The sequence below is a fragment of the Pyxicephalus adspersus genome, chromosome 10 (assembly GCF_032062135.1).
Source record: "Pyxicephalus adspersus chromosome 10, UCB_Pads_2.0, whole genome shotgun sequence".
NCBI classification, from domain to species: domain Eukaryota; kingdom Metazoa; phylum Chordata; class Amphibia; order Anura; family Pyxicephalidae; genus Pyxicephalus; species Pyxicephalus adspersus.
Genome location: NC_092867.1, coordinates 23,584,540 through 23,609,788, shown reverse-complemented (window position 1 = coordinate 23,609,788; position 25,249 = coordinate 23,584,540). Strand labels below are relative to the sequence as shown.

The 25,249-nt window shown below is 38.3% G+C and overlaps 1 protein-coding gene across 5 annotated transcripts in view; it reads left to right on the top strand.

The window, feature by feature from the left end:
- TACC2 (transforming acidic coiled-coil containing protein 2) overlaps positions 1-25,249 on the top strand; it is a 97,770-nt gene that overhangs the window by 17,913 nt on the left and 54,608 nt on the right. For all 5 annotated transcript variants that reach the window (XM_072424375.1, XM_072424377.1, XM_072424376.1 and 2 more), the window contains exons 4-6: positions 12,619-12,761; positions 14,331-14,465; positions 17,736-23,123. In XM_072424375.1, the coding sequence (XP_072280476.1) occupies positions 12,619-12,761; positions 14,331-14,465; positions 17,736-23,123 (5,666 nt within the window). The remainder of the gene's footprint in view (positions 1-12,618; positions 12,762-14,330; positions 14,466-17,735; positions 23,124-25,249) is intronic.

Here is a 25,249-nt window from a genome sequence, read left to right as displayed (position 1 = left end):
ACATATTTGCAAAATGAAGGAAAAACCCCTCTAGGACAGCTGTCACCAAAACAAGATTTACCCTTTTATCCTGTTCTTGAAACAGCTGTAAAGTTATTGTTTTTCAATTTCTGTTTGCAATACCAGTAATATTGGTCATCAAAACTAGCAGATATAGGAATAGTAGGGATGCGAACATATAAATCCTTTTAGGAGTTCTAACTCAAAACTTAAGAAAGTATTTGCTATAGAGATATTCAATACTTCTGCCGCATGGTATTGATTAGTAAGCAGTATGAAGATACCAAAAACAGTTCTTCCTGTTTTTTACAGATATGATCATTGTGATGAAAATGGTATATTGTCAGATGTGGTGGAAATCCTGCTTTGCAGAGTTCTTTAAACATCTGTTGGTAGGAATTGTGATTATTTTAGGGTACTTTAGGTAAATAGACACAAGCTGGAACATAATGTACATAATGTTGTTTCCATTGACCTCTGATCTTCAGCAACAAGCTCAGGATTTGAAGATTTACCACAATTCTGAATCCTGAAAATATCTCAAATATATAGAAAATTACTTTCCGGGTTTGCTACCTGTCCATATAATCTTTTATTTTGATATTCTTTATATTCAATTGTAATATATATTGTTAAATATCATTTGTTTTTTGTGTCAAAAAAATGAACATTGAAGTTTAGTAAGTAAGTATGCAATATTGGGATTGTGGTGTGTTTTGATCCCGAGTACTATTTTAATGGCTATCGATAAATGATAAAAGCACGAGATGCTTCCTTTTGAAGGATATTTTTGCTATTGTTTAGGGTTATTATACATGTAAATTTTTTATCCTGCTTGTTATAATCTTTCACTTTTCACTGTATGAAATGGTATTCTAAAAGCAAAGCACAAACCTCTATTATTATTGGCCAGTATTGCTAGGTATCTCCATGCTCATAGTCTTGCAAGGATGGGTAGATTTCATCATTTCCAGCCTGAATACCAATCTTTTGTGCATAGCTTCAGCAGCAATATAAACCTAGAAAATGTTTTTGAAAGTTTCTTCAAACTATTCTATTTTGTGTGATCACATCAGTACTGATGCTTGTTGGTAGTCATCAGTTCTCTGACTATTCTGGAACATCTCTGACAGTCATGTGTAGCAGGGTTCAGCTCAGCAGACATGCACCAACTGCCCCTGCATGACCTGGAATGTTTGGACAGGCTAGCAGTTGCCATCTGCAGTTTAATTCCTCCTTCCATTGTGATGACCTTAGCCCATTACTTGGAATTAACCTTCTCTGTTGGGGACTGGTCACCGCCGCTTGCATCAGAACCTGCTAGGAAGGGGATCATATAATGTAAAGGTGGAATTGATCTGTATAATTTTCAGGTATGTGTTTTTTTTATCCATATGCAAATAGCTTTTTAACTCTTTTTTGTGTAGAAAAATCCTAATTTTGTAGATCCTTGAGTAAGTTAGACTGCATTTGTTCAGGAGTCATCTAAGAGTGTCCAAGCTCCATCAGCAATTGATTCTGCCCAGTGCAGTCTAAATAGATCCCAGAACAACTCCCCCCTCTGCTTCATTTGGAATATTTGAGTAACTTGTGTTTAGGAATCATAGGATGAACCTTGGCTGTTTCAGTAAGCACAATTCAAACCATCAAAATAATATTCAACAGATGGTCCTGGTGGAGAGACTTGGCTCATTTCTCTTAGTAGAGATCAATGATTAGTACATCTGACAGTTCCAGGAATGCTGATAATTTTTTTTTCATTTTTATGTTGTATTTGGGTTCATGCTAAGGTGGATTTTGGGGGTTCATTGCTGTCAATCCTTCAGCTCTCAGGACACGAGCTATCTTTATTTCTGAAGGATGTTATATTGTTGTTACATGTGCATGATGTTATTTGCACTTACCTATTGTGTTCTTTCCCCATGCTTTTTCTTTTCTCTGTAAATCAATAGTTACTTTTACAAACTTAATAAACAGATTTAAAACAATGTTCAAAATGAGATGCTGCATGCAGGACAAGAGCTTTACCAGTGGATTACTACTCATAGGTTCCTGTAAATTGTAAGACCATTGATAGTCCTAATGTATACAGTGTATAGAGTGTGACTGTTGTCCCTTTAAATCACACCCACATCCGCGCCATACACCTAACCTGCTGCAATTGTAAAACTTGGAATTTGGAAATCCTGCCCATAACTGCACTTCTTGTTGCTGACAAAGATTGTTAGTCTACCATTTGACCTTAGTTGGCTCTTGTTCCAACTGTACACTCTATCAAATAGACAGCCCAACAATCATCCAAGGACTAAAGTGCACTTTAGGCTTCTTGTTGGTTGGTGTGTTACAGTACCAAAAATTCTGAATTCCCAGCTTGCTTTGCCAGCCAACCCACAATGAAAGACACTGCATGTTCCTTGCATTTAATAGCAAATATAAGCCATAAAAGTTCATTGTTTGTATCCTGGAGCAGTGCACAATACAATGCACGTCTATGTTGCTACAATTTCACAGTCACATAGATGTGAAACCAGCCTAAGAGGATCAAAAAAACTGACTTAGGGTTTAATAAAGCAAATAATGGGCAGATCAGATCCACAAGCAGGGCCAGATTTCTCACAAGGCCACCCAGAGAGCCAGAGGACCAGAAGGGGGTTCAGCTATTAGGAAGTGTACAGAGTTGGGTGAAGGTTTGTGTAAACTTTTAAAGTGAAGCTATACCTCCTTTGTAGGGGGGACAGTGGAGGAAATCAGAAAACACACCAAGAATGAGGAAAAACACAAAACATTTCTCAGGAGAAAATTCTCTCAGGAGAGATACATGAGAGAATTGTAGTGGGATACAGAGATGTAATAGTAAAGAGGGGGGGTAGACTAGACTAGGTGTTTACTAGGAAAGCAGGGTAGGCAAGGGGTGTAATAGGAAAGGGGGAATAGACTAGGGGAGTAATAGTAAAGGGGAATAGACTAGGAGTGTAATAATAAAGCAGGGCAAACTAGGGATGTAGGAGAAAAGTGGAATAGACTAGGGGTGTAAAAGTGAAGGAATAGACTATAGCTGTAATAGTAATGGGGGGGGTTAGACTAGGGTGTAATAGTAAAGAAGGAATGGACTAGGGGTATAATAGTAAAGGTGGAATAGACTAGGGGAGTAATAGTAAAGGGGAATAGACTAGGAGTGTAATAGTAAAGCAGGGTAAACTAGGGATGTAGGAGTAAATCGGGATAGACTAGGGGTGTAATAGTGAAGGAATAGACTATAGCTGTAATAGTAATGGGGGAGGGGGGGTAGACTAGGGTGTAATAGTACAGAAGGAATGGTCTAAGGGTGTAATAGTAAAGGTGGAATAGACTAGGGGTATAATAGTAAAGCAGGGTAGACTAGAGGTGTAATAGCAAAGCAATGTAGACTAGAATGTAATAGTAAAGGTGGAAAAGACTAGGGGTGCAACGGTATAGCGGGGTAGACTGAAAATATAATAGTAAGGGGGGGTAGACTAGGGTGTGATAGTAAAGAAGGAATAGACTAGGGGTGTAATAGTAAAGAGGAAATAGACTAGGGGTGTAACATTATTGTGGGGTAGACTGGGGGTATATTAGTAAAGAGGGAATAGAGTAGGGGTATAATAGTAAAGGAGGAATAGACTAGAGGTATAATAGTAAAGCAGGGTAGACTAGGAGTATAATAGCAAAGCGGTGTAAACTAGGGTGTAATAGTAAAGGTAGAAAAAAGACTAGGGGTGCAATAGTAAAGCAGGGTAGACTAGAGATATAATAGTAAGGGGGCGGGGGGTGGACTAGGGTGTAATAGTAAAGAAGGAATGGACTAGGGGTGTATTAGTAAAGGTGGAATAGACTAGGGGTGTAATTGTGAAGGGGATATAGGAGGGTGCATCTTGTGTGGGGCATCACAGTCCACAGCCTCCCACTGCATGGTGATTTTGGAAGAGCAGTTGAATAATTTAGCATGAAGCATGGATGATGCCAGCAAAGAATCGTATAATAAGAATCAGATAATCTCTGGTACACCACTATATATAAAAGAAGCTAAAAAAAAGAGCTTGCAGAGAGGCAGGTGATGTATGTGCATCCGTGCTAAAGGCTAATATTGGGGGGGACAGCACAAACTTGCTGGCCTAGGGGAGACAAAAGTATAAATCCAGCCCTGTCTACAAGTGTGTTGTTAGCCAGAAGCTTGTCCCTGTGCACAGTTTTATAAGCTGTGGAAGATGAGAGCAGTTATTGGGTAGAAGGTGTTCTGTGACTGGTGATGCCAGGGTGAAGTGGAGACTTTTCTGTTTCCAGGCAGAGAGCGGTCTGCAAAGGATTATCTTTGGCACAGCTACTGGAAAATATTACTGCGCAGCAAAAGTGAACCGAATCCTCAGAATGACGTCTTTTGCAGTTAAAGTTTCTTGACCAGCTGCGTGATTCCTTAATGTTGGAGTGGATATGTCTGGAATACCCTGTGTTTACTATAATTTGTCTAGCATTCCTTCTTCATCCTCAGCAGCCAGGAAATGTGAAGCTCAGAATAAATTGGTTTTGCATATTGATGATTTTCCCTGGTGGCATTTTTGTGTCCTTTCCATTTATAGCGATGAGCCATTTGTGTACAGTTATATCTATTTCTAGAAGAAAAATCCAGACAGCATATAAATATGAACTGTGTGTAGCTGGGAACAGATGGGGGAAAGAGATTCTTAAATTCCTAATACATAATTTGGTAATGTCATGGCTTTATGTATCGGTTGTGTTGTTAAGTTGAAGGTCCTCCATAGGATGTCTGTCATTCTGCTCCATACGCAGGCAGAAATAAATCAAAGAATGAGATGGTTCATGTGATAATCTGTCACTTGGAATGTGTTATGTGATCCTCCCCCATGTATTATCAAGTCTATTGCTAACATAAAGAATGGATAACTAACACATGTACAATGTAACGCCAAATGATTCTCCAGCTTGTTTACCTATGCTTGTTTCAGCAGTACATTGTTCCTGGTGCATGATGCTGAGAATCAAAGCAGCAGAGAGAAAAAACAGGGTACAGGTGCTGTCATTGCCAATGTTCATATTCAGTTTAATTATTCAAATAAATACAATGAATGGTGCAGGCATGGTAAACTTAATGGTTGAATTTAACAAGTTGAGTTTAACATAAAGCATGCTTGTGTTGGAGGATCTGGAAATGTGCCATTATCATCTCCGTGTCCTTTTGTGCCATTATCATCTCCGTGTCCTTTGTAGAGTTTGACTTGCATCCTCCATATGCTCAGTTTAGTGTAAACTGTTTATTATGTAGGTTGGGCTTTGCATCTTTCCTGCATTCATATGTGTAGTTTTTGTAGAAGGGATATAATGGATGGGAAGTATCCAGTTCTGAGGGTTGGAAGTGACAAATCTATTGTATGCAGCGATGTTATCTCTTTGCTATCTTCATCTTGCCTTGTTTGACTTAGCTGCGTACACACGTGCAATAATTGTCGTTGTAAATGAACGATCCACGACAGATTGTTCCATAATTGTTAACAAAAAAAGTGCACAACGACTGGTCAGCAACGGCGATGAACGAGGAATCTCGCTGGAAACTAACAACCGTCCCGGCGGATCTGATTGGGCGACGATCGTTCGTAATCTATTGTGTGTACGGTCATTCAGCATTCATGGATTGTTCTTGGATACACTTTCTCCTGTACATGTAATTTCCTGCATCGTTTTAATGATCGTTCAAAAGATCGTATCCATGGTCTACAGAATTGTGCACAATACGATCGTTCAAAATAATCAGGAATAATCGTTGATTGTTTGTTTTCAAAGATAAATATTGCATGTGTGTACCTAGCCTTAAGTTGGAGTGCAAAGTGCTGGAAAACAAGATCCTCAAATAACTGTTGCTAAAAGAAGCTCTTTTATGAAGAAAATAAAGTACCCTAAAATTCTGTTCCTTGGTGACTAAAAGAGATAACACAATATTGATAGATACATTTAGAATGTAGCTGAGGTCTGAAGATGTTGATTTAGTTTAGTAATGGTTAAAGTGCACAAACTTTCTGTTCAAACTAATTTTCTAAACAGCCTGTGCCTTTTGTTTTTACTTATTATGTAAGAAGGTTTATTTATTGCTAGGATTATTTTGCATTACAGGTGTGGATTGAGACAGTTTTAGAAAATCTCACAACAGAGCAACTGATCCTTTATTTAAAGTGTTGACAGTTGAATAGTTTTACTCTAAATCCCTGTTGGAGAGCTCTTTGCAGAGGTGTATCACATATGTCTGGATGACCCCAGGAGACCCAGAACACACTGTCAAGAAGAAATCTCTCAGCTGGCCTGACAAAACCAATTCTCACCTAACCTGCTCTAAACCATATCATCCATGACCCCTGTGGGATTAAATCAACCTTTTTGTTTGCAATTGTTTACAGAAACCAGTGCCAAATCTGAGCTGTTCATTGTATATACAACTCATGGGTTCAAAATGAACAAAAAGTTTACTCCAATGTGTTTTCAGACACCCAGGTATTATCCAACTAGGTTTAGCAACTTTACCTTTTGCTTAGTATACAGAACATAAAGGCAGGCTGTTAGTAGGAGCTTGCATGGTGTCAAAAAACCCCATCATCTTACTTGTGAAAATCAGGCATTTCAGCAAAATGTTTCTATATCTATGTCAAATATGCAGATCAGGAGGTCTAAATGAATACTTGTTCCTGGTCGTAAAACTTTTGGTCTTAAGACTTGAAAACTCCTGATGCCAGAGTATCAGAGAATTTCTAGGCGAGCACATTGTTAATGGTTTTAGTAATGGCCGTGTCTATATTTCTTGTAGCACATATATTTTCATATATGACATTTGTCAAAGAGGCTGATCTATACCCATCATTGCTGTTTTCAGAAGACAATGTGTTTTTCCATACATCAGAAGACAATAAAGGCACTGAACTGTATTTATGGGTATTGTGTCTGATGTAATGTATTTTAATTTTTACTTGCCACAAAGAGTGAAATGACGGAGGTGAGTTGCACAACTGCATTTAGGTTTTTATCAGTTGAGAACCATCAGAATAATTAAAGCTAATTGCTTTAGTGTACTGTACTTGGGGAAAACTGAATTATCAATGTTGAATGAGTCAAACGCTCTCCCTCTGCTTAGTGGGTGCAGGTGGTTCATCTCTCCCCTGATAACTGTAAAAGGATTGTCTCCCCAAGGGTTCTCAACAGAAATGTGGCATTATTTGACAAAGAAAAATGACATGCTTTGGCTGTAATAGTCCCAGTGGATACTAAATTGGCATTTAGTGAATCCATCACCACTGGATAAGTATTTTACCTAATAGGCAATATGTGACATTAGGACATCAGGTTACCAGAGATAATCTTAATCAAATTTTCCACAATTTTCCAAAAATAAAATCAAGCATGTTCACAGAAGAATAAAAAAAAATTCTAGGGACTATATTTCTGATTTAAAATTGCATATACAATTACAGTAAATCAAGCCAAAACTAAAGGAGGGCTTCAAATCCCTCCACAGTTATTGTCCCACTTACCTTTCTGACCTGATTGAAAAATATTCCCTCAACCACTCTCTTCTCTCCTCCAATGATCTACTACTGACTTCCTCACTCATAATCTCATCACACGCAAGACTTTTCTAGAGCTGCCCCAACTTTCTAGAATGGTCTTTCCCATCCCATTCGGCTTACTCCTACTTTCTGCTCTTTTAAAACCTAAAACTCTTTTCAAACTTGCATATCCATCTTCTTCTGTCTCCTAAAACCTTCACAACTTCCCACCATCCCATACTTCCCCTACCTCCTAGATAGTAAGAGCTTCGGGTCAGGGTTCTCTCCTCCTTCTGTGTCACTATCTATATCTCTGTGTCATTTGCAACCCCTATTTAATGTACAGCGCTGCGTAATATGTTGGCGCTTTATAAATCCTGATTAATATTAATAATAGGTACACCATTATAGCCACATTCTTGGGTGCTGTTTAGCTGGATTCCTGGAAGTAACAGCATGATAAGATGTAAAGGTATGGGTTTGAAGGACTTGTTCCATATTAAATATTACTGTAACAAGACTTCTAGCATGTCTGAGCACCTCTTCTTTGTATACTGTAAACTTTAAAAAATGAAAACTTCAAGTTATTGAGCATACCAGCAAATGATCCCTAATGAGACCCGTTACCCTAACGCCATTAGAAACAGTAAGAGTTGTCTAAAATGGGTATGATTATCATCCACTTCTCATTAAACTAATAATACAGTGAGTGATGAAGGATGAAAGGATAAACCATGAGCTGAGTACATACGTATGCTAGATAATATTGTGGATTTTAGTGCCTGGCAACATAACAAATGTTGGAATAAACACTTTTGTTCTGTGCATAGCTGTCATGGTTTTGCCTGTGAGGTTGGCTCATTCATTTGCTAAAAAATAGTAATCATAATATACCTGAAACTACAGTTTTAGGGAAATTTAATCTAAGCATACATGTAATTTCAGGTTAATGACAGGTAACTTCTATGGTGATAGTATATTTTTAGGTAAGTATTCAACACTTCTGGGTATCTGTTGAATACCAGCCTCCCTATTGTACACGGTAAGAGGAACCACAGCCCAGAATCAAGACCTTGCAACCCTGGGTAAAGAAGAATGAAGATGGAGCTGAGCCAGGTCACTAGGGGGGTGTATATAAGTAGTGTGGAAACACACCAGGTTCCTGGTAAATGCCTAACACAAAGTGTTAATACATCTGGTCTTTTGGATTACTAAGGCCACCCAGCATGTATGCAGGTCAAGTTCCAGGCAGAGGACAATGTCTCTGCAAAGCAAATGCCAAGCTCAGAGATGTGTACTAGACTCAGTAGTAAAAGTGCACAAAAACAACTGCAAAAATATTTTTTAACCAAAAAGCAGAAGAATCCTGGTGGAGGTGCAGGACTGGGTTAAGATGGATAGATCATATAAAAAAAGAACATCAAAAAGACAGAGACCAGAAGAACAGCTAGAAGAATAAACCAAGAAGACAGGTTTGGAATTTTGTTGGATGCCAGGTGGAACCTTCTTAAGTTGTAGCACCAAGGACCTATGTGATTTATTGATTTATAGATAAAAATGTATCTGTAAAAACTTTGTTGTATGCTCCAGAACAATTTTAAAATAATGCTACTTTTTATTATTTGACATGTATATAAAGTACTGAATGAAGCTGTAGGTGTCATTAAAGTTACAAGAGGCCATGAAAAAAAGTCAAGTGAGGGCCATAATGTGCTGAAAGAGAATAGGAATAGGATGCAGTATACTAATACATGCAGCACTTCCTGCGGATGGTTCAGAATAACAATGTTTTCCTTGCTGCTTTTCAAACAAGGAGAACTCTCCCATACTTACTGCATGGGAAGTGAATATTAAAAAACTGCAATCTAATTAAAACTAGATTATCCTAGAGTAACATTATCCAACATGTGGCCTGAGGGGTAAATGCAGACCCTTGGCCTTGGACCTCAGCAGCCAGTTGTGTTTTCTCTGATTGTCCCCTATAGTAGTCTTGTTGGTTAGGGATCTTGGTATTTAGTGACACGAGGAAGGGTTGTTTTACAGCTTTGAAGTGCATTAACTCCAATGTGTTTATAATGCACAGACAACAACATGAAAGTGTGTTTTAGTGCTGGGGAAGAGCAATTAGACAGACAATGTAATAGGCTTTAGTGCTGCGGAAAGGAGGATTAGCTCAGTGTGATACATGCTAAGATTGCTGAGTCTCACAGCTGCTCCTTTGGTGCAGAGGTGCTAACACTGGATAGTAAACTGCTTTCCTGATATTGGTCTGTGTTCTTGGTGAATAGGTATTTCATTATGGTATACTGTATGATTGTTGAATAGTAACCACTGATCCTTGGTCACTGACAGTTCCAAAATTACTAGAACCTAAAATATGTCCTAGATGCTGGCCAGCTTTATAGTAGAATTTTTTGGACTGTCCCCTTCAGTTTTTTACTTTTCAATTTATTTTGTCTTTTTTACTAAAATTTAAAGCCAACCTATTAAGAAAGAAATATAACCAAAGCCATTTCTGACCTCATTCTGAAAATACTATGGCTTTAACACTTTTTAATCACTAATCCTGAACAAAAATACAAATATATTTTAAAAATTCTATGATTTTCCTGGTCCACATACAAGACTTCAGGTTCTAGGTAAGTGATTTCAAGTATTGAAGCTAAGCGGATCAGAACAACAGATGACTAGGTAGCATTTTCAGAAATAGATCAGCAATGGCAGCCACCATATTTCTTTCATGGCATATTTACATTAAAAAAGTGCTGACAAAAGCAGCAGGGTTTTAGATTATTAGATATTTGGTTCTGTAACAATGATAACAACAATGACATTGTTTTATGCTGCTATCCTTCCTCATTTAGGAAGGAGAGAAAAAAACTTTTGTGGACATCTGACCATTACACTATAGTCCAAAGTATCTCAACCAGGGTTTCTCCATACGTTACTAGGGGTAGAAGATACTGGAACAGAAAATAGCATTCAAAGTTTTGAAATGATTCTAAAACGAGAGGTATGTTGTTGAAATAAAAGTAACTCCCACAGAAATAACTGAAGTGTATAGTTTGGAGACCACTTACATTTAGCTCTACATTTACATTTAGCTATATACTGTAGAAACAGATGACCAGGTATAAAAAAAACCCTTGGTCATATAGTATTTCATAGCCCATAGTAATATTAGTGGGTTTAGCCACTTCTGGTCAAGTGTAGCCTATTTCATTTAAGGAATTATAACATCCCAAACTAGCTAAACATGTTGAATTACCCAATTTCCACCCATCTACTGTGGCCAAGCTGTGTTTTATAATTTTCTTTTATATTAGGAAAAGTGAGACTAGGAGGAGAGGGAAAGAAGAGATAATATAGGCAATTAGCCCATGATCGTCATGAGTCAAAAGACCTGAACTGTGAATTCTGGCCAACATAGTGTTAAGAAACTCCAGTGTAGAATCTGACATGGATCCAAGGAAAGGACATCGTATTTGGACAAGGGCAGAAGTTAGTGAAGAGTCAGCATTTGGTTACATAGACTCATCCTCTAGGAAACAAGAGCGTGGGAAGGACAAACAATCCCACAATACGGCCTTTATTACTAGGACCTACTCCACTCATGAAGAGCTAGGGCTTGTGACTGTGTCCAGCGCTTCCTTGGAATTTGTATTCACGTCAGCACATTCTGCTCGGTTAGACAAGTGTGTTAGTTGTTTAGACAAATCCCCTACACGTTACCCATTTCACCTACATACTTAGTTTCTAAGCAAAAAATATCTGATATATGGAATGGTCTGAAATCTCTAAATTAGTAGTGACTATTTATTTGTGAAATACTTTGCGGTATGTTTATGTACCTTGATATTATAGGTGGTTTATAGTTCTTGTGGAATCAAGACTTCCATGCAAGACTAATGTATCTAAAATTTTTGGTTGAAAATAAAAAGCATTACTGGTATTCTAAGGAGCTCCTTCTCCTTGCCTGAAAGTAGTAAAGCCTTACTTCTCCAGCAGAAGGGACATGATAAACATACATATTTACTAATTACCATATCAAAGGGATGGCTACAACAGTACGGGAAACCTGGACTTTCCTCACAGTTATGTTTTCCCTTTGGAACCTATAGATATAACATCAGATATACCTGAATAAATTCCCTGTATTTGTGTATGGATACATAATGTCCCCATTACAATGAAACTTTATAAAAGGGAAATTCATCACTGATAACCTCATCACACGCATGGTTACAAGACTTCTCTAGAGCTGCCCCAACTCTCTGGAATGGTCTTCCTCATCCTATTCGGCTTGCTCCTACTTTCTGCTCATTTAAAATAACACTCAAACACCATTTTTTCAAACTTTCCTACCCATCTTCTTCTTCTGTCTTTTGAAACCATCACTACTTCCCACCACTACATAGCTCTCATCCTATTTTGTGTAAATTCCCCCACCTACTAGATTGTAAGCTCTTGGGGGCAGGGTCCTCTCCTCCTGTATCACTGTCTGTATTAGTCTGTCATTCGCAACCCCTATTTCATGTACAGCGCTGCGTAATATGTTGGCGCTATATGATGACTTTGGAAATTCTATTCCTAGATTCTTTCTCTGCGAAATGATCTCTATAAAATGTAGACATGATGAATTTATTTTCATTTAGGTTTACCTTGTGCTGTTATTTATGTCAAAAAACAATCATCCTGTGGTCAGAAAAATTCCCTTTTAGCAAAATTCTACGTTTAACATCCTGTTCCATAATTGTGCTTCATTAATATTCCCTAGTTTTCTATACAGTCACCTTGATAAGAAAAATCTCCTAAACAGGGTCAAGAAAACAAGAGGTCTAACTTTTCAGTCTAGGTGGCATTGGTGGTGATTTTGGTTACTTTTTTATATTTCCAACAGTATCACAAGTTTCCAGCACTGTGGATGTTATTTTTATTTCTGGCATTTTTAACAGTATCTGAACTTTTTTTTTATTGCTGTATTTAGTAATTATGACTTACTTTACCTTAAGTATGATTTATATTGTTTTCACTTATTTCATGTTTTTTATTTTAGGAGTTTCATCCGTCAGTGGAAAACCTTCCCGTACTTTATCCTCAATGGGATACTAGCGGCCAACAAGCTGCACCACAGCAGATAGTGGAAACAAATTTTCCATCACTGTTCTCCGAAGACTTAACAGAGCCTGCACATACAGGGTAGGTACTAAGGGATAGATTTAATGTGGTCACTGTCTTTGACTTGTGCTTTAAAGGGTTTGTCATGTTTTACAAAACTTCCTCAAGTGATTAGAATCACTTTATAAAAAAAGAGAAGCTAATGAATCATTCGCATGTTAACAATGTCACATGGCAGTCTGTACTTTAGACTGAAAGACTACTCCAAGGACCGAATGGCTATGGTGAACTTTTCTCTTCACCAACAGGTGTGGGCGACATTAGTAAATGAAATAAGGGGTACAGTTGCCACTAGAACAAGAAAGCACAGATAGGAGCCAAAACACTGTAAGGTTAAAAAGGAATATTTTCACTTTGTTGATAAGCTAGTTGAAAGTTATAAAATTTGTCAGTAATGCCGGCTACAAAGACAGATGCAAAATGATGTTTCTTTTTTTAAAAATTGTGACCAAACAGGTGCTTTATTGCTGACGGAGCAGATGATGTCCCTTCTGCAATATAATAAACGTTCCTGTCCGATCGCATTTTTTACAATATACTCAACTGTCCTTGCTCCATCGTGGGTGCCACTATCTTTTTCACCAACCTGTTCTCTCTGTACTTGGACCTTCAGCCATCCTATTCGACCAGGCCAGAATGACATAACTCCTGCGCATGCATGGATAATATGCATGCATGGATAATGTGCATGCATGGGCATGGTACCCAAAACTGTTCATATGGTGCTTTTAAAAGACATCATCAGTTGTAATTAACCATGAACTATGGCCCTGGGATTATTGCTCGGTGACACCTAATACATGCTTGTTTGTGTTTCTTTGTTCACATATGTGGGTTTTTTTTAAATTTGTTGGGGGATTACAAGAGATTACAAAATATATGAGTGTCCAATCACAGGATACATATGTATTGTTTTCACAGAATATAAGGTGCTCTATGATTTTTCAAGATGGTGTAAGGGAGTTAAAATGAACTGGTACTTCCAGGAATTAGGCTTGAAACCTTCCCCTCTTCTTCCCAGAATTCAATACTTAGGCCTGATCATCTTGATCTCCAGGTCCAAGGATTGTCATGTGAGGGGAAAGGCTAGATTATTTCAACTTTGTTAGCCAGGACACAGACTAGTATGACACCCATGCAAGGATTCAACTCATTGCTCCAAATAGTAAACAGGGTGGTAGAGAATTTCAAGGACATTAAGTATCAATGGGTAGTGGTGTTAACCTATCAAGGTAACCTTTCATTTTATCTATTTAGGGTATTATCTTTGAATAATGTTTTTATGGCCTTTATTATGCTATATAACCAGGAATAAACATCCAAAATTCCATACTGAAACTGTCCTGGAAAATATAAAAACCTTTACAAGGGATCCCTCATTTTTTCCATTGAGTTTTCCATGTTCATGAGTCTTTTTCTTCTGAGGTCATGACTATCTCTCATTTGGCACCTTCTCAAGGACATGGCAAGTCTCTAGTTGACAAGGCTTTGTAATCTGTTTTACATGGAATGTATTAGTAATTATTCCATAGTGTTGTTTCAGCCTGAACCCCTATTTCCCTGTGTTCAATGATGTCTCTTTTTTCCCAGGAGTAGTGACGTCCCGCTGCAGTGTGATGTTTGGGAGGAAGGACAGCTGCTTCCTGCCCTTCCGCAGACTGAACTTTATATAGAGAGACAGGAATATAAAGAATCTGGGAGCAGCTCACAGCCTGGCACCATCAGGTATCATTATTATATGCTTGGCTTGTTACACAGCTCTCGGGTGACTTGGCTTTCTCACATTTAACAGCTGTGAGCGTGAAATGAACTATTTGAAGTGCAAAAGCTGCTTTTATTATTTATTATCCCGGACCTGGGTATTTAGCCTGAGCTTGTCCTTTTGCTAAATGCATGCTGGGCATGCTTGGAGTGAGTCTACTTCTGGGTGTTAAGTCATGCTAAGCGGTCATGTACAAACCTGTGGAATTCCGTCTCAGCATTATTAATCCAGGATTATTGCTAACTCTGAGCACAAACACAATCAGGATACAGAACATATAAATGCAACATACCACTCTTCCATGGATTTATGTATATTTAATAATAAAATGGTCTATTTATTAGGATCATACAAATCACAGTAACATACAGTGATTAAAACATTTCAGTTTTTTGTAGTGAATTGATTGGCTACTGCAGATTGACAAACTTTGCTCATTATTTTTCTCCTTTATACCAAGTAGAACTTAACCTCTTAGCCCTTTAGACCGTCTTTATGCCATCATCCATTATTCCTACAGATGCCAGGAGTTTTTGCAGTCCTCATATACATTTTGTATATTTCATGCCCTGGAAATTTGCTTCCAGAGATAGTTTTCCCCAAAATTCAGGGTTTACATATTTCATTATTCAGAGATTTAGTAAATAAGCCTTCAAAAGGTTATTTACCGATCTCTGTAGATGCAGGCATTGTAAAGAAATTAATCCTTACATTTTATATCAGAAGTCGATAAATTCCTTCTCTGAGCAACTTAACTCACCCTTCTCCCCCTCCTAGCAGTGGCACAGCAGCCCCCAGCCTTTTTAATGTAGATACAGAAAATACATTTGGGAAGGGGTAAAGAGTATGATGGGCAGCAGCAGAACTATTTTATTAAGTGAAAAATAAGCAGAAAATTACAACAAGCAGATAATCATTGTACTATGTTTACTCCAAAAAATAAATTCTTCATGGTACCTAAGGTGTAATAATGGTTTCCATGCCCACTGCATTTTTGCAAAGCTATGGTAATCAAATGAGTAGGTTACCTCATTTTTCTATAATTTCTGCAGTAGTATACATACAAAACTATTAGTGGGAGTCATTCTCTGAAGTGATAATAATGTAGCACTTACAATACTTGTATGATATCATGCATTAAAAATTAATTTGATTTGCAAAACCTTATGAGACTGAACTAATTGGGATGGAATAGATTAATATTTGCTGCTTGAAGTTCCCTGAGTTAGAGAGTTGTATACATTCTTTGCATGCTGAGTGATGCTGAACTAACAGGGGTGACGCAGCATTGTTCTTGGAAATCTCTCTTTTATTGCTGTGCTGTGTTTGCATGGATTCCATCTGTTTGGCTGAAGTCCATTGCTATGGTCCTCTCTTCCTGGTTGACAGTGTCCTCTAACTACAGGGTATTTTTTTGTATCATCAGTAACTAGATATTATCTCAAATATATAGAAACCTCCTATTTATTACACGGATTACACCTTTCTATGCATACACAAATAAGCATATTTAAAGGCCATAAGCTATATACACCATACTTACCTTTCACTATTTGCCCCTGCCTTGTGCCACACGATCACACGATAAAGTCCCAACCTTGCCCTTATCATTTCTATTCCTGGGGTCTGGATGGCTGTGTCCTACATGGGGACAGGCAAACCTTTGAAATGATTAGCAGTTCATATGGGCAGTAGCCACATGGCACCTTTTGTTCTTTTTTTAAGCAACAGGAGTGTGGCCTTGGGCAGGGCAAAATGATGATCAATACAGTAGGGCTAAAGATAAGTGTTTAGGATATGGCTTGCACTAAGGTAGGTAAAGGACCCCTAAAAGGACAAATTTTCTAAAAGTAAAGCTGTTCTTTAAGTAGCCAATGGGAAACCTACAAAGTAAAGTGAACCAAAGCCATTGATTAAAAGCTTTCTTTTACTTATCTGACAATAAACTAAAATCAGATGCTGCTATTGTTTACTACACTTTGTCATCATTACTTTTTGCACATCTTACTAAATACTCCTTAATATACTCTTTTTAGCATAGAGGAGAAATATATTGTTCAGGAGTTAAAAAGCAGAAAATATTTTTTAGCATTGCATATAATTATTTCTGATTCATATCATTTAGCCATTGGGAGGTAAATACATGCCCATAACACCAATCAGATAGCCATATTGCTAATAGAAGGATCTAGTCATTGAAGTGGCACACTTATCCCATGAGAGCCAATGATATTTATAGGTAGGTATATTTATAGGTATGTTTATATGTAGGTGCTTGTTCTGTTTCATATTGAAGCAATTTTAGCCTTTGCTTTTAATTAAGGTGCCAGTTTATTCAAACTGTATGTACCCCTTTATATTATTTTTTTAATATGCTGAAATGAAAAAAAGAAGATGATATCTGGAATAACATCTGTTGTAGTAGAAGGGGCAAGACCCTAGAGGGGTCATAGTGTGAGAATCAGTCTGGCATTTGTTTTGGGGAGATCTGGCAAATGTACAGAAAGCCACCAGGGAGATTTGGCTTAAATGAATCCACCATTAAATAAATACATCATTAAGGTGGACTGGCCAAATGATTTCTTCAAATATTCTGATACACAACGGGCATAATAATAAATAAACGAATTGTGTATTCTACTTAAGTCTGGGGTGTAAACAAATCTACAAGGAGACATAATACTATAATCTTCTTATAAGCTATCCATGTACTAAACCCCTTCATGGTATAGCCCTGGCAGACTATATCTATTATGCTGGTATAATGGGTCTCATAGATACAAATACATAAGTATGTAGAATGCGTAAAGTTTGTTACTGACGTCCTAGCGAGACAAATGTAAACCAAATGGATCCACTCCCTTTATTGTAAAGAAAAAGCTAGTTTGGTTTCACCCTCCGGCTACAGTGCAAACCTCCTACAAGTGCAAGTAGCTGCACAGAAGTGATGTAAAAAAGTAAGGAATGTTGGTATCAAAGACTGTCAGCAAACTAAGATAGTTGCTATTTTTTAAAGCACATTTTGATCAGTTACTTTTACATATGGTGTACTTACCTGCCTTCGCATCTTTAGCATGTGGTGCTTGGTTCTGTGGTTTCTTTATCCTCTACTTGGCTGTAGCTTTTGCTTGTTGCTGTTGATTTTGGCTATTTTTGCATGTCACCCTGTGTTGCACATCTACAGATATTAGTGAATTGTACGATATGCTTACTGACTGCAGCGTCCTCTCCAGGGAGGTGACAAGCGAGGAGGACAGTTTTAGTGAAGCAGAAGACGTAGGACTGATTGGCATACTCAGAGAATGGGGACAACATGTGGTGCCAGACAAAAATGTTAGAAAAAAAGAGGAAGAAAGGAAAGATACAGTATGGATGTCATGGGCTGATCCATCTCCTGAAGAAACGGTATCTGTGGTTGCCAAATCCAGTGGTTTAGCACAAGAGAAAAAAGCAGAATGTTCAGATTTAACTGGCATTCAACATCTGAAAGGATCCATTGCAGACAGATCTGTTACTCCTTTTAATGCCAAAGATAATCCAGACAAAGACAGTTGGAATTTAGGGGAACTTAATCTTCTAAGTGACACTCCACAACTGATTCCAGCACCTTCACAGATATTCTCTAAGAAAGGAGAACCATTACAAGCAGATACACTATCGAAGATCCCCAATAAACTACCTGAACAAGAAAAAGAGAAATCCAGGGATAATGTTACAGCTGAAACAGAACAGAAACAATTATGCAGTTTTTTTGACACCAAAGATTTAAAAACAGATGTTGAGGATATACAGACAGGCAGTCAAGGAAACCTTGCCCCAGCTTTTACAACTGTTAGAAATTCAGAAAGCAGACTTTACAGTGGAGTCTTTCCAGTAGTTCAGGTGTTTGATCGGAATCCACTAGAATCAGAGCATAGTTCACTTGAAGGAGATCTTGTTACATCATTGCTTAATCAACAGTGTCAGGCTGCAGGGGGAGAAGGATTGTTGGCACAAATGGGTAAAAAAACATCTGATTACACTTTTTCTGGCATACGGTCAGAGGATTTGGATGGTGACACCAAGAGGTGTCCTAAAGATCTAAACAGTAATGCTAACAAAACTGAGAAGAATATAACTGAGAACATTCAATCTGAGAATGTGGAAATTTCCAGAGCAGATGGTGTGAATTTTACCAGCAAAAATGTAAAAGAAGATGGAGCAAATATAGATAAATTACAGGTAAATCAATTACAATTCACTGTTGAAAATGCAGATCCTTCTGATTTTGTGAGCCCAAAGAGTGACCATTTTCCAAATATGCATGAAGGATTCAAAACCCCCCATGCAACTAATGACATAACAGATATAATATTTGACATAAACAGAAATCCGGGCCCTCAGAATAACATTGTGCCTGCCACACACTTAATTAGTGACAAGCTCAGTATAATCCCGGGTGACTTCAGTGGCTTTAAGAAAAGTCAGCCTTGCCAGGAATCAGTTGTTGAAATTTTCTCTGGATCAGCCGATAAGATAGTTCCTTTAAAAGATGAAGATGTTTTGCAGAAATCTTTTACAGATGACCAAGGCCAAATGATTAGTCAAGCAATTGATACAGTACAAATGACAACGGATGATAAACCACAAAGCTGTAAAAACAACTTACTTTTCGAAGATGTACCATCATTTTCTTTCAGTTCATTGGAATTACAGCTGGCAGAACCATACCCTGATTTACAGGATGAGATTTCAAAAAAATCACAATATGATCATAACAAAGTGCTCACAGTTCAGAAAGAATCCCTGATTCAGGATGACCAGACAGTGGATCAAAAAGAAGTGAAGATTCAACCTTCAGGCCTAACTGAGAGCAAACCTAGCAGCACAGGCAAGGAACAGGTTTTAGTTACAGGAAAAGAAAATTGTATTGGGGATGTTAAGAATTCTATGCACAGCAATACCAATGAGAAGCATGATAATGACAGGGTAAGCACAGTCACTGATCCTAGAAAAGCTGCAGAGACTGATATAGAAACCACTAATTTATCACTTTCTGTAGGTCCTAGTAATATGGGATACTCCCCATCCACCCAAGTTTTACAAGATGTACCAACTCATCCTTTAAACCCAATAAATGCATTAATAGAATTGTTTCCTAAAGAAGAAATATGTCTTCTTCCCTCACAGATTCTGCCTATAGGTACAAAGGAAGAAGATGTAAACTATGGGTCTATGACATGCCCAAAGGGTGGACAGACAAATTTACTAAATGAAGGCAGCAAGATTCTATCCATGACAGAGGTTAGCCAAGACCAAAGTGGGCATGACATGGCTTTAAATTCTGCACATCAAGATCAAAGCTGGGAGACTGATTGTAAACTACCATCACTGTTTCTGTCTGATGTACAGACACATAACCTCAAGCCAGATCACACCTTTGGAGAGCCGTCCAAAGTTCAGTTACTGCACCTTGCCTCTGCATTTACGGAGGTAGACACTAAGGAAGTCAGAGACAAGCCAAACCTGGAGAGCAGGTCTACAAAGAGTGAGGAGGTTCCCTCGATTATATTAAGTCAGCAAGAAAAAGCGTCCTCAAAGGTCACACCCTGCCCTGTCTTTGACAAACTGTCTTGTCTTGATGAGGTACCAGAAGACAGAGTACAGACTGGAAGAACGCTGGATCTTCCTATTCCATGTACTTCAGACTCTCCAGTCATAAGTGATGACATGGATAGGACTCATTCTACCGCTGATTACACAGAAGATGCAGAACTACAGGGCAGTAAAGGTCTTACTGATTCAACTGTCAATGATGTGACAGAGGAAAATTACTCACCAGGATCAAAAACTAAAGCTCAGCAAAAGGACAATTTAGAGCTGCCTATAGGTACAAAGGAAGAAGATAAAGGGATTTCTAAAGTTCATTTTAAAATACCAACAGATGCAAACATCCAACTTCAAATTCAAGCTGATACTGATATTCCAATGGAAATGTCAGCAGGTGACTTTAACATCCTTGGGGATGTGAATGCTCCCTCTCAAGATGTCTCTGAAAAGACAGATGAAGAAACACCTGTTCCTGGTGTAGCCATGGAATCTGAAGACATCCTGTTTCCCACACTGGAAGTATCAGGCACGGACCTCCATTCGCAACTGGAAATGTCAAATGTTCTTTCAAGTGATAATGGACAGAATGAAATTCCTGATATTCATCCAGACGATCCAACAAAGGTATGTTCTGCAATTAGGAAGGATTCTGTAAAACCAAGCAATGATAATTTCCATATCTCCAATGAAGTAACATCAAGTTCTTTATATCGGGATGGGTTTGATGAGATGATTAAAGAAACACCCATTCCTGGATTAGCCTTACAATCTGAAGTTATACAAATTCCAACACTGGAGGCATCAGACAAAAACGTGTCACCTGTTCCTCTTCCCCCAAATGGTAACAGACAGAATACAACTCCTGACTCTTATCCAGGGGATCCAATAAAGGAATGTGCCAAAATTAAGATGGCGTCTGTAAAACTAGGCAATGATGGTATTCATTCGGGCAGCAGCGATGTGCAAACAAGTCCTTTTAAAGCAAAGACAGCTGAAACAACTATTCCTGGTGCAGATACACAGACTCCCACACTGATAACACCAGAGAAGAACTACAAATCACAACAGGAAATGCAACGTGTTCTTCCTACTAATGACAATGGTCAAAATGTATCTCCTATATCATCCATATTTCCAAAGATAGAGCCAAAGGTAGGTGCTGAATATAACGTGGAGTCTGTAGAACATGATGCCACAGACAACTCTTCAAGTAAAGATGAAACTGTACAGAATCTCCAAGTGACCAAAGATGATCAATTGCAGGGATTGTCTGTAAGTGGTATTGTTTCCCTCAGCATTGAATCTGTGAGTGACAATCCAGAAATGTCAGCACAAAACAATAATATTCCTCAGCTTGAGCCACTTCATGGAGATATTGATCAAAGTTTGATTGGTCAGGTCAAGGACATTCTGAATGACAAAAGCGGTTCAGCATCACCTGTGCCCACCACCATTCCAGCTGAACAGGCACAACCTGTAAAGACAGAAGTGAATAAGCAACAAGAGAGCCAAAATGCTACTGATTATTCCACAGATCATTTAAACGTGAACATGGAAAATTCTAATACAAAATATCCATCAGGTCATGATGACCTAAAAGATGGTTCACAGTTTTCCAACACAGAGATCTGTCAAGACAAGACCTCTCATCCAGAGCTTGTTAAGTCAAAGAGTGAGCTTTCAGAATGCTCCGATGCACATAGTGTTAACTCACAAAAATCAGAGGAAGCACTTAATATTCATCATCACAATACTCCTGAGGAAATACACCCTCAAGAAAAACATCCTGAAATGACATTTAAAGGTATGCTTCACATGAAACCTGATGAAGAAGAAACAGTCTACAGTTCAAAGGAGCATGCAAGCATTCACACAGATGATGTCTCCAGGTTTACAGCAGACAAAGGTACAGAATTGGGTATAACTACATTAGCAGATACTTTACTTATCCTAAATGGCATGTCATCCAAAGCAAACCATGGATTGGAGGTAGTGTATGACAAGGAGTGTCTCACCATACAGGACTCAGTACCTGTTACTCCACAGAAAACAGTTAACAATGAAGAGTCTGAATTATCTATAGAACAACCTATCAAGCAAGACTTGGAGCTACAAAATGTTCATTCTGAGCAAGACAACACATGTGCAAGTACTGCAGCTTTAACTCTACCGTCTCATGTCCACTGTCAATCTGAAAAAAACCCAGAAACTCTTCTTCAAGAGAAGAAAGATGAAACGTTTGTGGATTCAACAGTTGGATCCCAAATCAGTGATGCATATGTTTCTGATCCAAAACAAGAACTTTGTAGAAAAAGCTCTGAAAATACTAATACTGTATCAGAAGATTTTCCTTCAGCTGCCACTGGGGTAGATGATGTTTATGAGGGTAAAGAAAAACCAATAATGCCTGAACACTTAGATTCAATACAAAAGGAAGAAGAAATGCTATCTGACTTGCCATGCTTTACTGTCAAGGAGACAGAAATTCTATCTGATGAGCCACTTTTAACTGAAAACTTTGCAAATAATGCAACTCACAAGATAAGCCCTCCTCCTCCTGATGACTCAACAACTTCAGAATTGGCTGTAACTTCCATGGAGGTAAAAAGCACACAAGACAAAAACATAACAGTGGTAAATGAAAAATGTGCCTCTTCAACAGCAGAAACAAATTTCATACAGCCTAAACCTGAACCAATGGAACTGTTAGCATGTAGCCCAGATTCATCCATTGAAGGCAAGCAGGATTCTTCCATGGTACCTGTTCCACCAGCAGCTCCTGATACAGACACATCAAGACCACAACTTTCTTCTGCCAGTCCTACTCAAGAGACTTTACCTGCACCTTCCTCAGTGGCAATCAGAAGCCCAACTTTTCCAGCAACTGACTCTTTGAGCTTTACTCAGAAACTTCGAAGTGTTCTCCACTCTGAGAGGCCATTACCCAAAAAGACAATGACACCAACTACTCCTGAGCCTCTGATTCTGCCCTCAAGTCCTAGAGTGTGCACAGACGGAGCAGCCAATGAAAGGTACTGTTTTGTTTTATCTACGATTTTTTTAAACCTACCTGTTTTGTGCAATTGTAAAGACCATGAATCTTGTAAACAAGGAGAAAGTGTATGCCCTAAGCGTAGCAATAATTGCAGCAAAATAATAAAAGATACATATATGAGGGATACAATAATAATATGAGAAGTAACCCATTGCAATGTGTTGTTGGTTGGTTTGGGTTACTACACCTTTATTTGCTGTTTATAGTGTTGTAACCAATAGGCTTATAGTCTGACTGGTTGCTTTAAGCAGCAGAACTCTTTTCACATTTTTTTAGCCACAGATGACCTTTTGATTAGGCATGCTTAAAAAGTTGTGCACACCTTACTAACAACAGCCAGTTCACTTTGTTTATTATGCAACCTAAAGAGGAGAAACTAATTAGTTCCTAGATTTAGGTTGCTTTTTTTGTAAATGTTTTATTATTTGAATGATTATGGACATTTTCCAGTACCAAGAACATAGCAAGAATATACAGGAAACAGATTGGAAGCAATGTGATAATGTATAATTATAATATTAACATTTTTTGTAAATATTTTATTGCTACATCTAGTTTGTTTTTACTCACCTAACATACAGTATATTTAATAAGACTTCATAATTCAAAGTCTGCATTTCTATCAGCACAACTTCCCAATAAGCTTTTGACTTTGGTTTGTATTATATACCTCCTACTATGATGAATAGGAAAATAATTTATAATAGAATTTATTCCTTAGAGAAATATGGAAGCCTTCTATTGAAAATACTTTTGCCTGGCTTTTATGCTGGTTCATTAGCTTTAATACTTTCTGCATATCTGAAAAGCCAGACTAAGTAAAGAACAAGTCCTTATCTGTAGACATCTTCTGGTTTACTAATTCTGATGAAGCATAACGGTCACTGTGACAGATCAGGCACACCATATTTGCAGCCACCAATATTCACTTTCATTTTTTTTTTTTTTACAGAAACACAAAAACCCCATATTTTTTATTGGCTTGCCATGTAAAATGACTGCATTTTTTAAAAGTGCAGCAAAAATAATATATTACAATGCAGCAAGAATTCACATACTGCATAGCATTTTAGGCCCAACTCCACCCCCACCTTCCCCTTTGACGCCCCTACTGCCACAAAAAATTACATACATACATCCCCTTTATCCTGCCTGCATCCTTCTAGCTCAGGGGTGTCAAACTCAAAAACACAGAGGCCTGAAATCAAAAACGTAGACCAAATCAGGAGGCAAACCCGAAATCCACTGAATAAATTGAAGTTTCTCTTTCTCACCAGATACAAAACCTTCAGAGAACAGAGAAAGAGGCCTAAGATTTTTTTTTTTATTTTAAATTTAAAAACATTTTTAAAATCAAAATGACCTACCAACAAAAAAAATGCGAAACATAAATTTATTTATATATATGCCAAAGTGACTGAAGCTAATGAGACATTGGATAGCAGAACATTGCACAGACATTGCACTACAAGACTATAGTGACCGGAAAGCTACAGTTCACCGGTCATAGGAGAATGATGTACTGCCCTCTCTGCCTCCCTCCCCTCTGTTACACGGAGCCTTCTCACACAGAAAGACTTCTTCAGCATCTCTAAAGACGTGGCTGGGCTGGACTCGAGTTGCCTTTGCGAACGCCTGTGATGTGTGAGAGGTGGGCGGGGAGGGGCAGAGATCTCTGTCACATAGACGTGAGTGATACCGAGACCACAATTCCCGGCGTCTATGGAACAGAACAACAAAGCAGGGCCACGCAGTGATGCGAGTGATACTGGGAATTGTAGTAGCGGCATCACTCACTGCAATACGTAGTAGCAGGCGGGCCAGATGCAATTCACTTTTCAGAATTGCTTGGGGGGCCAAAAAAAAAAAAAGTAAAAAGTTACTCCCAGGCTGTATGATGCTTGTGTAATGAGGTGTGAGCACCACAGTGTGTTGGAGTGCTATGAGCCCAGTCTGGCATAATGATGTGCGTGATCAGTGTTTCTCAACCAGGGTTCCTCCAGAGGTTGCCAGGGGATCCTTAATCGATGAGCAATTTGTACCTCTCAGGTCAGTTTCCACTAATGCTAATGACTATTTGGCTATCTGTTAAGCTACGTACAC